The 17,609-nt window shown below is 39.3% G+C and overlaps 1 protein-coding gene across 4 annotated transcripts in view; it reads left to right on the plus strand.

Moving 5' to 3' along the window:
- LOC140469697 (astrotactin-2-like) overlaps nt 1–17,609 on the plus strand; it is a 1,585,258-nt gene that overhangs the window by 1,112,859 nt on the left and 454,790 nt on the right. For all 4 annotated transcript variants that reach the window (XM_072566454.1, XM_072566452.1, XM_072566453.1 and 1 more), the window contains 2 exons: nt 4,805–4,938; nt 11,017–11,165. In XM_072566454.1, coding sequence (XP_072422555.1) covers nt 4,805–4,938; nt 11,017–11,165 — 283 coding nt within the window. The remainder of the gene's footprint in view (nt 1–4,804; nt 4,939–11,016; nt 11,166–17,609) is intronic.

A 17,609-nucleotide genomic window follows, 5' to 3' on the forward strand; every position in this document is an offset into this window, starting at 1 on the left:
GATGGAAATGCAGCATATTTCCATGTGTGTGGTTTGGAGGGGAAGTTGCAGGTGGTCATGTTTCCTTGAAACCACTGCATTTGTTTGTCTAGGTAATAAAAATCACACGTTCTGTGGACGGAAACTTGATGCAAATTGCTGCATGATGCAGTGCATTTCATCTGTATTACACTGTTCATCATTTGTAGAGAGAGTGAATGTTCAATTTGATTAATTTGCATCTGGCTTTGAGGGACAAAACTCCTATTCCGTTCATGATGTCTAAATAAATTTAGCCATGAGTGCAAAATATGAGGAGTGAATTATCTGGTTTTATTTTAAACTCAGATAGGTCATAGAGTCAGAGAGATGTACAGCACAGAAACAGACCCTTTGATCCTACTCATCCATGCTGACTAAACATCCTAAATTAAACTGATTTCATTTGCCAGCATTTGACCCATATCCCTCAAAATCCCTTCCTATTCATATACCCATCTTTTAAATGTTGTAATTGTCCAAGCCAATACCACCTCCTCTGGCATTCCATACGTGCACCACCCTCTGTGTGAAAAAGTTGCCCTGAAGGTCCCTTTTAAATCTTTCTCCTCTCACCTTAAACCTATGACCTCCAATTTTGGACTCCCCTAACCTGGGGAAAAGATCTTGGCTGTTCACCCTAGCCATGCCCCTCATGATTTTATAAACCTCAATAAGGCATCCCTCAGCCTCCTACACTCCAGTGAAGAAGATCCCAGCCTATTTTTATAACTTGAGTCCTCCAAACCTGGCAACATCCTTGTAAATCTTTGCTGAAACCTTTCAAAATTATCACAAAATTTTTCTAATAGCAGAGAGACCAGAATTGAATGTAGTATTCCATAAGTGGCCTAACCAATGACCTGTATGGCCACAACATGACCTCCCATAATCGGTGCAATAACCAATAAAAGCAAGCGTACAAAATGTCTTCTTCACTATCCTGTTTATCTGCATATAAATAAATAAATATAGGGTTACAAAAATTATCTTTCAGATTTGAATCAAATAATAAATCTTATTTCTGAAATTACCTCAAGAGAGTTTGTCCCTTAAAATTTACTAGGGGGATGCACATCAAGAGCGTATTTCAAGAGAGAGAAATAAATTACATCACCTCAACTTAGGACAGATGTTGAAACAAAGAGAAGAGCTCAATTTGTCTCTCTCCCCTCTCACAAACATACAATTTCAAGAGCTCTGGTTGTCCAGTTTATAGCTCTTTTATGGTGCTACCATGACCTAATTCTACTCTTGGGGAATGGAATTCCTCACCCAAGTGGTTAATTCTGATAAATTCCCAGAGTTTGATTCTGCCATTTACTCTAGCACATTGTATTTTCTTGTTTTTTTCCCAGATATTAGGGGGCAGTTCTATATCAAGTATTCTCCTTTGGAATTTCATGGACAGAACTTCAAATTCCAGCATTTCACTGAAACAAAGGGACATTGACCCACCTTTGTGTGCCATTTTGTGTCACGAAGTAAGCCACATTCCATTTCATGGTGAAGCAGCATCTATGAAAGCCATTGGAACAGCTTTCATAATTGCTTATCAGAAATGGAGGCTTGAAGTATATTAAAGCATATTAAAATCGAATCAGCTAGACCCATGATACGGTCACTAAAATTGCTGGAGATGTAGCCAACCTGAGTAAGCTTTCTGGAATATTCAATAGATTTTTGAACTTCTAATGGTAATTAGTGAGAAGTTGTGTGACCAACCAAACTTTATCCGTATACTAAACTCGGTCTGGCATTATGTACCAATGGGAGTAAGCAGAAGTTGCCCTCCTCCTTCCTTCAGTTTGACAGTCAAGCTTTGAACCCTGAAAACCAAACAGAAAATGCTGGAGAAATGCATCAGACCTGACAAGTATAGACAGAGTGGATAGCACAAAGCTTTTTCCCAGAGCGGGGACTTAATTACTAAGGGTCACGAGTTCAAGTTGGGAGAGGAAAAGTTTAAGGGCAATATACATGGAAAGTTCTTTATGCAGAGGGAGGTGGGTGCCTGGAACGTGTTGCCAGTGGAGGTGATAGAGACGGGCATAATAGCGTCATGTAAGATATATCTAGACAGATACATGAATGGACAGGGAGCAGAAGGTTACAGATCCTTGGAAAATAGGCGACAATTTTAGATAGAGGATCTAGATTGGCACAGGTTTGGAGGACTGAAGGGCCTCTTACTGTGCTGTAATTTTCCTTCTTCTTTATTCTTTGACAGCAAGTGAGGAGAGACAAACAGAAGTTGCGTTAAGCTCAAAGCATTAACTCAGTTTCTCTCTCCACAGATACTACTAGAAAAGTGAGTCTCTCTAGCACCTTTTCTTTGATTTCTGGTTTCCAGCAGCTGCAGTATTTTGCTTTTATTTGAAGCTTTGAGCCTTGTGAAAGTTGTGAACTATGTTTACCTCTCTGGAAGTAGCCACCTTTACAGGAATATCCTTTAAATTTCTCCAGTGACACCACCAGAAAAAAAGGGACTATATTGCCGCATCACAAAATGTTATATCTGTTGAGAACCAAAAGCTGGCAAAAATCAAGAGCAGGGCAGCCTTGCAACTCATAAATTCCAACTCTTTTAACTTTCACGGCTTAGCATTTAGCCACATTTTACTTCTGTCTATTGTTATGCTGGAGTTGTGTGCCTGCATTTTGAATGTGTGTTGTGCTTTTTCAGGACCAGGTTGGCTACATCTGAGGCAATTTTGGTTTCATGGGCTTAGATTTTAATGGAGAAAGTGAGGACTGCAGATGCTGAAGGTCAGAGTTGAGAAGTGTGGCGCTGGAAAAGCACAGCAGGTCAGGCAGCATCTGAGGAGCAGGAGAGTCGACGTTTCGGGCAGGAGCCCTCCTTCAAGAATGATGAAGGGCTGTGCTTTTCTGTCTTCAAACGTTACAACCAAGCGAGGAGTATGCCCTTGGCACTGCTTCTCGCCAGGTCATTACATTAACTTCTTCATTCTTCATCTACTCACTCGTACGGATGCCATAAGGTTCTGTGGAAACCCTTCATGACTTTTAAAAGTATTATATTTTGGATCTTCTACTGATAATACCATCAAAAGCAATTGCATTTATATCCTCCCTTTGGTGGAAGAAACTTTCCTAACGCATCTCACGGATGTATCAAACATAAATTGGCACTAAGACAATTTGAACATTATTTTCTATCCTCATGCAACTAATTTATTCACAAGAAAGCAGGTCTGATTTCTTCTTCAGCTCCATCATCAACCTCAACATGTCTGCCCTCCTATTCAGATTTATTTTTTTTCTGGAGGTTTAGTCATCTGGGATAACCAAATGAATCATAATTATTGCTCAATTCTAAACAGAGGTTTTGTCTGAAAGTTGTTTCCCTTTGTCTTTCGGTGTATATTCTCATTTCTCGCCAATGTGTTGATCAATAGTGTAGAATATGTGAGTGTTCTTTTCCTCTGACAATCTAATTGTCCAGTTCTATGCCCACAATTTCCTCTGAAACAGTGCAGTCACATCAACAATGTAACATGATACTATTGTAGAGCTATTCATTTCAAAGTGAGGTGGGAGTCCAAAACCATTTAAGTAGGTAGCCTCGTAGTTATTGGTTATGCATAACTTAATACAATGCTGAACTGTTTGAGATAATTTAAAATTTCCCAAAGTACCACATGACAACCTTTTAAACTTCATTTTTTAGTCAATATCATTAAAAAGACAACCAACTGTAGCTTTGTGATACCATGAATGTGTAACTCGCCTTTGTTTGTCAGCTATCTGCCTATTTATAATTGTGGTATGATTATGCCTCTTGTGTAGATTTTGTGTGCTCATTACTGGTACTGTTTTCATTGTCCTCACTCAGTTGTACTGGTTTTAAAATAAATGTGTAAAGTAGGAAAATCATATTTGTTTGAATATTATTGCAGCCCTTTTATCAATTGTTTTGGAGGTTTTGAACATCTCTGAGCAATAAACTGTGCCTTATTATCTGAAAAAGACCCCAGTGACAAGACATAGAAATAAAACATGCTTAATTGAGTGTTGATTGTCTACAAGTTTGGCTGTCTCAGATGTGTCTCTGCACACTACTGTTCTGACTTTTCAATACAGTCATCACTGTATACAATGACTCATAACATCACAGTGAAAGTGGCTCAAGCAGGATTACTCAGAGAAATGGCGTTTTAACCCTATCATGTGAACAAATGTTTTCATTGAAAACAGATTGCTTTTGAAAATGCTACTTAGACTGGTCAGGGCAAAAGGGTTACAGACCACCTAATTCAGAATGTTAGTTAAACATGCACCCAACCACTAAATAAATGTCTGTCTCTTTATTTGTTGAAAAATGTGAAGGACGGTTTGTTACAATTTTTTGCCCTTCATTTTTTTTCTTTCTGTTTACCCAAAAGTGACTGCACAAATAATTAAATCAGCATGTGTTCTTTTATTCTGAGGTAACGTGACACCAACCTATTTGAATGAACTATGTTTTGATTCTGTTAGATTGCTTGTTGTCATGCAATGTTTTTCTAGCTTGAACAATATGGGTTAAGCAAGGAATAAAGGACAAAAAAAAGGATGAGAACAATTTCAAATATGATGGGGTGTTGGTTGTCTTTAATATCAATTATTGCTTAATAATGTGAGAAGGACCATTGATTCTGGGTTGGGATTTTTTGAATCTATGTTGCCTTTTTGCAGTGATGTTACAACACAGGAAATGAGCCACTGAACTTGCTGAATGGCGATTTAATGCTTTTGCCACCCACTTACTCTGATTGTTTTGCAGACCTTCAAGACTGCGCTAATGAGCTCCTATTGGTGTTTGGGGAAGGGTGATGTCATTGATGACTGGTGCAGATGTGACTTAAGTGCATTTGATGAGGATGGACTCCCAAGCTGCAGCCCATTACCTCAGCCTGTGTACGTATCCCAATCACCTTTGCATAAGGTTTTAGAGACTCCTGATGTTGGAAATCCTAGTGGTTCAAAGTTTCAAGAGATAACACCACAGTCTGAGCTCTTTGGCACAGTTGTTGCGAACTGTGGAGCATAAGTGAGCCAGTGGGATCAGGTGTAGTATTGATTTAAATGCACATTTTATGATGTCACCCTGATATTTTTAGCAATGTCCTTTGAATTAAAATACCTAATGCATTCTTTGTTCTTCACCGAAACCACAAATTAAGCATTTAGCAGGAGAGGGCATTTTCTATTTACCTAATAATTAATCAAAATGTGTTTTTAGCCTTCCAGTACTGAGTGAGCAGAATTTTTTGAAATTAATTGTTGTGAAGACCAAAGCTGCTCTCTTTCAGTTCTGTTCTCTTGTTCCTAGCTCTAACTCTTTCCCTGACAACTGTCTGGGGCTGTTTGCTACCTGTTCACCATGTATCCATTCCGATGTTAAATCTGCCTATTTCCACTTACATAACATCATCCAATTACAATGCACAATCCCTCCAACCCCCCATTCTCAGTTCCTCAGCTCATCTGTTGATGAAACCCTCAGTCATTCCTTTGTTCCCTTTAGACTCGATTAATCCAACACTGGTGGCTGGCTTCCCACATTCCACCCTGTGTAAACTTAAGGTCATCCAAGCCTCTGCTGACTGAGTCCTTAATCGTACCAAATGATTGACAAAAATAGCCACAATCGAATGGCATGAAGTAAAACATTTCAGTGCAGTGAGTCCAGGACCAGATAGCAGCATAAACTCACACTAAGGGGTCGCCCACTTCAGACAGAGATGAGGAGGAATTTATTCCATCAGGAGGTAATATATCTGTGGACTTCTTTAGCATAGAGGACAATAGAGATTGGTTCATTAAGTATTTTCAAGACTGAGACAGGCAGATTTTTAATCAGTCAGGGAATCAAGGGTTATGGAGAAAAGGAAAGAAAGGGGAGATGAGGATTATTAGGTCAGCCATGATCTTATTTGTGATATAGCAAACTTGATGGACTGAAAGAGTTTAGATCAGAGTGGTGCTGGAAAAGCACAGCAGGTCAGGCAGCATCTGAGGAGCAGGAAAAGTGACGTTTCGGGCAAAAGCCCTTCATCAGGAATAGAGGCAGGAAGCGTCCAGGGTGGAGAAATAAATGGTGGTGGGGGGGGAGGGGAGGGGGAGGAGGTAGAGTTGGGGAGAAGGTAGCAAAGAGTACAATAGGTAAATGGGGGTGGGGATGGAGGTGATAGGTCAGAGAGGAGGCTGGGGGAAGGTAGCACTGTCCAGCTCAGTACTGTCCCCATGACCTGTCCTACCTGCCAGTCTCCCTTCCCACCTATCCACTCCACCCTCCCTTCTGACCTATCACCTCCATCCCCACCCCCATTCACCTATTGTACTCTTTGCTACTGTCCCCCACCCTCCCGTCTGTCCTTTCACCTCCACCCCCATCCCCACCCCCATTCACCTATTGTACTCTTTGCTACTTTCCCCCACCCTCCCCTCTGTCCTTTCACCTCCACCCCCATCCCCACCCCCATTCACCTATTGTACTCTTTGCTACTGTCCCCCACCCTCCCCTCTGTCCTTTCACCTCCACCCCCACCCCCACCCCCATTCACCTATTGTACTCTTTGCTAATGCCTACCTTGATAGACTGAAAGGCCTACTGCTGCTCTTATGTCTTATACAGTGGTTATAATCCAGAATGCCTGTAAGGAAGGTAAATTCAATCATGGCTTTTATAAGAGAACAGAATAAGCACTTGAAGAGATTTTTGAAAAGTGCAGGTCAACAAGGAAGTGGAAGGGGAGAGTACAGGTTCACTTCAAGAATGACCTCTTTTCCGGCCTAATTTTAATTCTATGCCAATGCGTCTATTTGTATCAGTTAAAATCTTAACCGATATGCTCTATCGCCCCATCACCCCAACGCTGTTACTGACCTGTGCTTGTTCCTGGCCAAGCAAGCCCCTCAATTTCAAAATCTTCATGTTGTTTCCACATCAGTTTCTGACATGTAGAAGGTCATGCCAGGAGCAGGATGAGACATACTTAAAAATAAGAGGTGGAGCCTCGTTGAGGAGTCAGGGAATTGAGGTCCAATTGGATGAGTAACAAGAGATCAGTGCTGCCTCTTCAGGAAGGCCCACTCAACTACAAGCCAATCAGGCAGTAGCAAGGCGACACGTGTGGCATACTCTGAAATGAAGACCCTGGGGCAGAAATCTCACCCTCTGAGATGGGCACCCACTATGCTCAGCAGCACCAGAATAGAGGCTGTGAGTCCTGCAGAGATAACCAGAATCAGGATTAGCAGGGGTTGTGGAGTGACACAAGTCACAGATAAGTAATGTGTGAGAGACAGAATATTGGCTCTTGACAGGCCCCATCCCCAGTGCCTCCATTCATTTATACCTCCAGTCAGGCACAGAGCACCTTTAATGAAGGGACCTCTCGCGGGCAAGGACAACCAAGGATGACCAAACCTGATCTTACTGCAAGCCGAGATGGCAAAGGAGCGGGGTGCTCATTTACCACCATCCCATCCAATTAACTGCCCATTCTCACCTCTGAGCTCACCATAATTGACAGATGAAAATGCTAACCTTGGTGTCAATTGGGTGAAACTACATAATGGTTAATGTGCAAAATAGTGGATGTAAAATGTGGTAGACAGAGGTGTAATTTCCCAGCCGGTGAATTAGCTCAAAGCTCTACAATCCAGCTACGAATGATGAGCCTCCACTACTATCCTATCCTCAGTGATGGCAGTCTCAGCACAACAGTGTAAAGCCAAGCCTGAGACATTTGCAACTATGTTCAGGCAGAGGTGTTGAGTGGATAAGAACATAAGAACAAGGAGCAGGAGTAGACAATTCAGTCCCTCAAGCCTGCTCCACCATTTAATTCAATCATTTCATCTCGGCCTCAACTTCACTTTCTTACCCACTCTCCATCATGCTTCCACCCATTACCAATTAAAATTCTGTCTCCCTCCTCCTTAAATTTATTCAGTTTCCCAGCACACTACACCCAGGGATAATGAATTCTACAGATTCATAACCCTTTGAGAGAAGTAATTCTTTGGCATCTCTGTTTTAAATCTGCTACCCCTAATTCTAAAACAATGACATCTCACTCCACATTGTCCCACAATGGGAAAAATTTGCTTTATGTCCACTGTATCAAACTTGTTTAACACCTTTTATACCTCAATCAGATCTCCTTTCATAAACTCCAGAGACTGCAGGCCCAAACAGATGATGATCCATCTTAGCCTACTCCAGATATCTCCAACCTCACAGATATCAGTCTTCAGCCAATACAGTTTACTCCAAATAACATCAAGAAAACACTAGGTATTATAAAAACTGTAGGCCATGATAACATTCCAGCAATAATAATGACGACCAATGCTATAAAGGATCTGAGTTGTGATCCAATTTGGTCCACTACTGGCATTTACTTAGCATTGCAGAAAATAGCCTAGGTATGTCCACTGAACAAAATGGATAACAAGTCCAACTTGATCAATTATCATATATTAATCCATTCTTAATCATCAGCAAGGCAATGCAAGTAGGTCATCAAACATGCCACCATGTGGCATTTACTCAACAATAAACTACTCACCAACACTCAGTTTGGCTTTCACCAGAAGCACACAGCTCCTGACCTCGCTACTTTGCCCAATCATGGACAGAAGAGCAGAATTCAACAGGAGAGATGAAATTAACTAGCTTAGTATTCAAAGCAACATTTGACAGAGTATGACATCAAGGAACCTTTGCAAAATTGAAGTCAATGCATATTGAGGAAAGGCTTTCATTGGTTGGACTTGCACTGAGCACAGAGGAAAATGGTTGCAATTGTTGGAAGTCAATTGTTTCTATACCAGGATATCACTACTGGTGTTTCTCTGAGTCGTAGCCTTGGCTGAACTATCTACAGCTGCTTCATCAATGAATTTCCCTCCATCATAAAGTCAGAAGTGATTATGTTTATGGTTGATTGCACAAAATTCCACACCATTTGCAACCCTCGATTCTGAAGCAAGCCATGCAACAAACCTGGATAATTTAGAATTGAGCTGATAAGCTCAAAGTAACATTTGTGTTTCACAAGTGCCAGACAGTGACTATTTCCAACAAGAGTGAACCTAATCATTCATTGGTCAAAACCATCAGTGATTCTCCCACTGTCAACATTCAGGACACAGCAGTTCACTTGATTGACAACCCATCCACCACCTTCAACATTCACTTCCTCCACACTATGCAAGATGGCAGCAATACAGATGGTCTACACTGTAGTAACTCACCAAATCTCCTTCCATAGCACCTCTCAAACCTGTATCCTCTACCACCTAGATTTATAAGGGTAACAAATGCAAATAACCATCGCCACCTGCAAGTGCCCCTTTACACCACATCCTGGATTGGAATTAAATTGTCTTCCTTCACTGTTCTTTGGTACAAATACAGCAATTCCATTTCTAATAACAATGTGGGTGTACTCACCCATAAGGATGGTAGTAATTCAAGAAGGCAGCTCAACACCATTGTATAAGGATCTGGAAGGGTTTGTAACCAGGAGCGTTTTCAGCATTGACCACCATAATGATTTCACATGGCCCCGGATGGAAGAACAGATTTGGACTCAAAGAATTAAGACCTTCCATTGAGTTCCCCTCATATTTTTAGTTACAAATTCTGTCATGCAAATGCAACTTGATTGCTATCATGTAATAAACTGCATCTTGTTTAAGACATCGCCTCTTCTCATTAGACTTCCAATGTTTTTTCCTCAACCGCACTCAAACAATAAGGCTGCATAGATTCTACCAGGAGAGATGTTAGTGACAACAAATCTACCAGATTTATTCTTCACCAAGATGAAAAACAACAACCACAACAACAGTTAGCAATATGCAGTAAATGTTGACCAGCAATGTCCACATGGTACAAAAGAATAAACAAAAAAAGTCAACAATAATCCAACCATTGAGTCATGTGTCACCACATTCAGTACTGAATCCTCTTCAGTTTACATCCCAAACAATGTCCAAGCCCCCACACCATCATGTTCACATAGCTTCAATGACCAGTACCCATTGTTTCCTACCTTTTGACTAGTAATCTTCTCCAACATCAGCCTTTATATTACATGTCATCTGCTTCAAGTTACCAAAGATGTGTTTTATAAACACAGCTTTATCAAAAGCCTCAAGTGTTTTGTGATATGCCAGTTTGTATAACTTTTCACCATCCATTATTGCATTTAGTAATAGCGTTTAAAGAATCCAGGTCCATGAGTTTGGGTACTTCTGAGTTCCACATCATTTTATATGTTAACAGCCTGAGGAGACAGGTTTTTTTTGGGCAATTGTGACTTCCACTTTTTGTCTATATTCTTGGTCAGTAACTGATTTCAAATTATTTCAAAAGACAATTGGATGGCCACTTGACGGAGTTGGGATCTCGAAACAGAGCTGGGGAGTGGAACTAACTGGCTGATTGAAAGAGACCTAACATGTACTTGATGTTCTGAATGGTCTCCTTTGTGCTGTTGTGAATCTATAACTTTATAACAGGCTGAAGGCTTCAATGACCTACTCGTGCCCTACATTTGTAAGGAATCATGTATTATATATATCGACCGTGACTCTAAACCAATAAATTGTCGTACAAATAGGATAAGATTATCACAACAAGAAGCATTACTTTGTAAACAGCAAGTGCATACAGATATAGGATGTTCAATATATTATCAAGATTGAAACAATTGATTGACTTGTTAAAGACTGTGTTTGTTACATTCAATGTTAATACATCTTTTAATATTTTGTTTTGTTCGCGTTGCTGAAAGTGTCAGTGCTTTTAGATTTTTATGTTAGTCTGATGGTGACATTTATTTTAACTTAATGGACTGGAGTGTTTTTAAATGTGGTTCCCAATAATTTGGGGAGACAGGCCTCAGGAAGAAGATGTACAAGCTAGAGTCCTTTCCGTCTTTAATACATGTATTTTTTTTTTGTTTGATCAAAAAGGTTGAGACTCTCAACAAGTGTAGAACCATCAAGTACAATGATAGGCTTGGAATGGCAGGATGCCCAACCCATGATAGGAACTAAGATAGCTGACTACATCATTCACTATAAGAAACTGGATGATTATATCGACCCAAATCTTTACGCAGGTAGGCGTTCACTTCCTCAAATAAGCTTTTATTATTCAAGACTTTTAATTAAACTCAATTTTGACTCGATATTTACCAATCAGTGTTAATTGCATTCATTTTTGTTACAAAATTCAAGTCTTAAAGCTGGATGTCAAGTGAAGGGTGGAATAAAATGGCAGTTTTTCATTCGAAATGCATTTGAAAGTATGTCTACACACTAACCTGCGTAATGGCATTTCAGTTATGAATTTTGAAAAACAACCTCATTGTGGTATTAAACTTGAAATTTGTTTCTTTGTGACTTTTGTTTTGGATGAGGTAATATTGCACTTGATTTTCACTGCCTATCAAGTCATCAGTGGTGAGAATCAGTGCCAGAGAAGTCACTCTATGTAAACACAGCATTTATACCCATGGTTTAATGTGAGATTTGATGCCTTTGACTCCCCCTCCCCTCCTCCCTGCCACATCTACAAGTCGAAAATGTAGCCTGAGCATGCCATATCATTTCATAAAATTGTAAACTTTATTTGTGGCTGGATTATCTGTTGAGAACAGTTGTACTTAATGTTCTTCCTCTGATTATAGGATGGAGTGTGTGCCAAGTGGTTTTGTTTTAATGAGCCACATGAAGGGTTGCCCAGAAATCTAAGGGTAGGATACTGAATCATGAGCTAGCACTGGTTGATAGAAAATATGGCTAAGCTTTTTCTCAAACTTGTGGAAATAAACCATCCTATGTTTGTTATTGACAAGTTACATTTTACCTTCTTATTGAATTATAATATGTCTGTAATATGCATACCCACAAATATCCCTTCAATGTGACATAGAGTTTTGTAATGCTTCGGCTTCTTTTCTCTTGAGAAGGAGCGAAATACTGTGTCCACACTTAAATTTAAAGGCCAATGCATGGATTATCAATAATTCATTTTTGTTGAAATCTTTTGTATTTGTAAACTTAAACTGGTGAATTAGTGTCAAAGAGGTATAATGTACAAACTGATCATTCTGATAGCCAGAACCCATCTGCAGGACAACTTTCTGTTTCACTGTTCAAACAGAGAATAGACTGTGAGTCTGTGAGGATGTATCTCATTTCTATGAATTTGTCTTGTGTTCATAATCCACACACCTTTCTTGCTCTTTCTTTCTGGAGAACAAGAAACCTCTGTTCCTACCGACTTTATCTTTCACTCTTAACAGGAACATAACGATTCTGAACTTTCGTGATTAAACGTTTGAAAGCCTCCCACTTATCAGACATTTCTTTACCTGTGAACAGTCTACTTCAATTCAGAAAGTAAGGAGGCATGGGATATAGGGAGACCTGGCTGTTTGGGTACAGAATTGGCTGGCCCATAGAAGACAGAGGGTGATACTAGATGGAAAGTATTCAGCCTGGAGTTTCGGTGACCAATGGTGTTCCACAGGGATCTGTTCTGGGACTTCTACTCTTTGTGAGGAAGTGGAAGGGTGGATTAGGAAGTTTGTCGATGACACAAAGTTTGGTGGAGTTGTGGAAAGTGTGGAGGACTGTTGTAGGCTGCAACGGGACATTGACAGGATGCAGAGCTGGACTGAGAAGTGGAGGATGGAACTTAAACTGGAAAAGTGTGAAGTGATTCATTTTAGAAAGTCAAATTTGAATGCAGATTGCAGAGTTAAAGGTAGGATTCTTGGCAGTGTGGGGGAACAGAGGGATCTTGACATCCACGTCCACAGATCACTCAAAGTTGCCACCCAAACTGATAGAGCTGTTAAGAAGGCGGGTGGTGTATTGGCTTTCATTAGTAGGGGGATTGAGTTTAAGAGCTGTGAGGTTATGCTGTAAATCTATAAAGCCCTGGTTAGAGCACACGTGGAATATTGTTTTCAGTTCTGGTTGCCTCATTATAGGAAAGATGTAGAAGCTTTAGAAAGAGTGCAGAAGAGATTTACTGGGATGCTGCCTGGAGTGGAAGGCATGTCTTATGAAGAAAGGTTGAGGGAGCTAGGGCTTTTCTCATTGGAGCCAAGAAGGATGAGAGGTGACTTGATAGAGGTTTACAAGATGATGAGAGACATAGATAAAGTGGACAGCCAGAGATGTTTTCCCAGGCTGGAAATGGCTATCATGAGGCACATAATTTTAAGGTAATTGGAGGAAGGTTTAGGGAGATGTCAGAGGTACTTTCTTTTCACAGAGAGTGGTGGGTGCATGGAATGCAGTGCCAGCAATGGTAATGGAGTCAGATACATTAGGGATGTTGAAGCGACTCTTGGATAGGCACAAGGAGGATAGTGAAATGTCGGGTATATAGGTTAGTTTGATCTTCGAATAGGATAAAAGGTCAGCACAACATCGAGGGCTGAAGGGCCTGTACTGTGCTGCTCCATTCTACGTTCTATGTTTTATATTCAATCAACCTTTGAAAGCTCTCATCTCATTCCATTAAAATTTGTCTTACTCCAATTAAAAGTTTTAATTTTTATGGGAGCCTTGTCATTTTTCCTAACTGTTGTAAAACAAATGGAATTATCATCACTGGACCTTAAGTGTTTCAGTCTTTCCCCCTGGCTTATTACCCAGGAGAAGGTCAAGTTTTGCTCCTTCTCTGGTAGGAATATTTACACATTGACAAAGAAAATTATTTGAGCACATGTAATAAATTCTTCACCATTCAAACCTTTACCATGACGGTAGTCCTAGTCAACATTTGGAAAATTAAAATACCCACAATTACAACCTTATTCTTCCCACATTTATCTGAGATTTCTCTACGTATTTCTTCCTCAATTTCCCTCTGACAATTGAGCAGGGTGAGGTCTGTAGAACAATCCCACCAAGGAGATTGTTCCTTTCTTATTTCTAATTTCAAACCATATTTTCATTGGACCATTTTCCAGAAATATGTTCTCTCGTTACAGCAGCAGTGTTTTCCTTAATCAACTTTTCCTTGCTTAGCACAACAGAAAAATTCTGATACAATAAAATGAATCATTTTCAAGTATAACATGAAAGTAATACTTGGTAATGTTTCTTTTTAAAAACTCATCACCTTCAAGTAATTATTAAATAAAAATCATCTCGATTGTAGCAGCTTGGTGTCAACATTATTATAATCCCCTCCTGGTTCAATTCGGCTCTTCAACCTGTCTGCAGATGCTGTCCAGCAGCCATCCCGATTTTTTTTCACAGTCTAAGTGACTGTATCAACTTTACAGTCTTGAATAACATAATTTAATTGCTGACGTTTAAAAAAAAGTGATTTGCTTTGCTTGTGTTGACTTCATGTTGGCAGTAAAATGAGACTACATTAAGCACATGCTGTTCTCTGAAAAAACAGCCATCCTGCACAAGTATGAAGAACTTAGGCAGGTGACCACTTAACACAGATGTTCATTGGTAATAAAGTCATTATATTCATCTGTGTAATTATTATCAACAAGTGCCCTTAGTTTCACCTATAGTGCAGTTGACAAAGACAGCAAAAGAGATTCCTTGGTGCTGTTGTAGAATTGACTATTTAAATCATGACATTGTTTGTCTAGTGAAATCCCATCTGCATGTTTGTCAGTTCACTTGAAGAAGCTATTATTCCCATAGTTGCAAGTTTCTGTGCTGGGCGATGTCCTGACATCGCCGATGGTCATCTGCTTCCAGAATCACATGACTTCACAGTGTTATCCATTACAGCAGCAATTCAACAAAACAATTTAATTTGTAATCTTCACCTTGATTTAAAACTAATTGTAATGAAATTTTGAAGAACCGGTTTAAGAATACAAAGAAACGGCATCATTAATTTCACAGCGCTTTCATTTAATAACCTGGACATTGCCTTGTAAAAAGGCGATTAGGAGATAATTTCCAAAACTAATTAATTAACTGGAGATGTTGATTTTATATTTATAAACCTACCACCATTAAAAAATGAGCACTGGACATAAGTACAGCATTTTGAGGATAGGTTCTCCACATTCAGGCTTTATCCAGATAATAGATAACCTTAATAGATTGTTAAGCAAATGTATTTAGGGATATTGGCTGAGTGCAGTTAATATGAGGTTAGGACACAGATCAACCAGAATCTCATTGAATGATGGAAGAGTCTCAATGGACTGAGTGGCCTTTATGTTCCTTTTACCCACGATTGATTCTCACCCACAATTGTTTGTGATGGATGAATAATATTAAAATCTAGCTCATAGATTGAGGAGTAAGAGGTTGATTTTTGAGAGTGTGCAAGACAAGTTTAAGACTTTCTGTCCAGGGGCTTGCGGTACTGCTTTCAAGTGCATGATGATGGAAGGTGGGATTGGAGGCGTGGGAGCCACAGGGAAGTGGGGAGGAGACTGTGCATTGTTGAAAGTAGTTGCATTGGATAATGATGTGGGACTACTTCAAGTCACTGCAGAGATTTGTCAGAAAACACTCATACTCTTCCTTGCTTTGGTAGCCATGTCAGAAAAATACTTCGCTATTTCATCCATCAATTCATGCCTTTCTTTAGCTTCCAAGTTTCCTGAAGCCAAAGAAACCCAAATAGCTGGCCTTAAAGCTGGAATTGACAAAATACTGCATGCTTGCTAAAATGAGGGATCTTTCTATTAAAACTGGGAGAGGCATCTGCCCCCTTTCCTCTCTTTGGTAAAACCAGAAGTGGTCAGATTTGAGACAGGTTGACTTAAAGTTTGAAAATGTTTGCAATTTACTTCTTTTATGATGCAAACCAACATGTTATAGGTTTGCAGGTGCAGGATGTGGGGCATAGGTGGAGTTTGTTTTCAGGAGGAGGTCGAGGCAGGGTAGGGAACAGTAGAATGTTGGAATTGCATGTTTGTTCCTGATAGATTCATGCCCACAGGATCTACATTGAAGCTGTCCAAACTTGACTCTCTGAAAAATAAGACAGCAACAAATTATGTTGACTTGAGGGATCTAGACTTTGGTGGCAGGATAGTTACACTTGCCCATTTCTGGATGCCTTGAGTCAGAGATTGGAGTGTTCCTGTTGAATGCCTCTAGTCTGCATGAAGAAGTTGCTTCCACAGTGTTTTGTGAGGATTTCTAGATTTCCATGTGAAGGAACACAATGGATTTCCAAGTTAAGATGGTGTTTAATTTGAAGGAGAACTTGGAGGCCATCCCATCTACCTTGTGATTCTTGTAATGAACCTTCATGATAGCTATCATAATTATTCAGAAACATGGCTTCTACGGTGGATAGAGCCATGCTTTATATTAAATTTCAATATTTTCTATTATATATATTAAGGGAAGGACATAGTTTTGATTTCATTTTTGATTTCTGTGAATGAAAAGTGAGTTGTGTTAGCTATTTATTTAATGGATTTATGATGAAAGATATTGATTTGTATACATTATCATTTTTAAGGTTTGGGTTTTACAGTTGTGATATATGGAGTTGGTACCTTTTTGAAAATATTTTAAAATCACTAGGTCAGACAATCCTTCTGGAACAGTGTCCTAATCCAAACTGTTAGAAAGCTCTGGAGTGCTCATGGAAAATTGTGACTGTTTTGATTTATGATTGGTGGCATTAAATATTATTCCTCTTTTGGAATGACAAGATAGGACAGTTAGCTCAGTATGAAGGGATAGGACAGTTAGCTCAGTATGAAGTTTCGTTTGTGAAACTTCCAAACCTGGATTATTTGTTTGGAAATCTTCAGCTTATTAAAGCTGTCAGATATATGAATATTAATCTAAGAAGACTTCATCGTTCACCAGAAACAACTGGAAAGAATCATTTAGTTTAACTTAAAGATTTGATACAGACGAGTAACCTTTTTCTGGATTGAATGTTCATATTGAATAATGTCTGGAAACATGATGAATCTTCATTGCATTGTACATTTTAAGATTTATCTAATTGTGCTCGATATCTCGATTACTTAGTTTGTAATTTTATTGCTGTCGTTTACAAACTAAACCCTTCTGTTTTTTAAGAAACTCTACGGCCACATGTAATTATGCTTCTGTGAATGACCATCACATTAATTAAAATGAAAAAAAATCTATCAAGCAAGGAGTCATTCTGAGACCTGACTTACCCAACAGTAACATCAGCTGGTTTCATGAACAAACTCAAGAAGAGACATTACTAAAGAAAGAGCATTGAGTGAATGCAAATGTTTGTGAAAAATAAACTGATTATGGTCAGTCCCACTGATCTCGGGTCTTTAAAGTGGAAATAGGTCAACTTTTCACTGAGGTTTGAGTACCTGTATTGTTGCTGTTGAGGGTAAATGTATTGAATCTTTATTTCATATGTTTATAACAAGATCGCTTCAACTAATTTCTGCTTAGAGTAATAGGGTGAATGTTTTCTTTTTCTTTCGTAATTTTAATTGATCTTGTTAAAAGTACATTAGCAGCCTCTTGTGAATAAGTTTCTTGACTTACTAGCATGGTAAACAAATAGCAAAAATAAAACTGGTGATCTGAGTTCTTAG

This window comes from Chiloscyllium punctatum, chromosome 49 (genome assembly GCF_047496795.1).
Source record: "Chiloscyllium punctatum isolate Juve2018m chromosome 49, sChiPun1.3, whole genome shotgun sequence".
Taxonomy (NCBI): domain Eukaryota; kingdom Metazoa; phylum Chordata; class Chondrichthyes; order Orectolobiformes; family Hemiscylliidae; genus Chiloscyllium; species Chiloscyllium punctatum.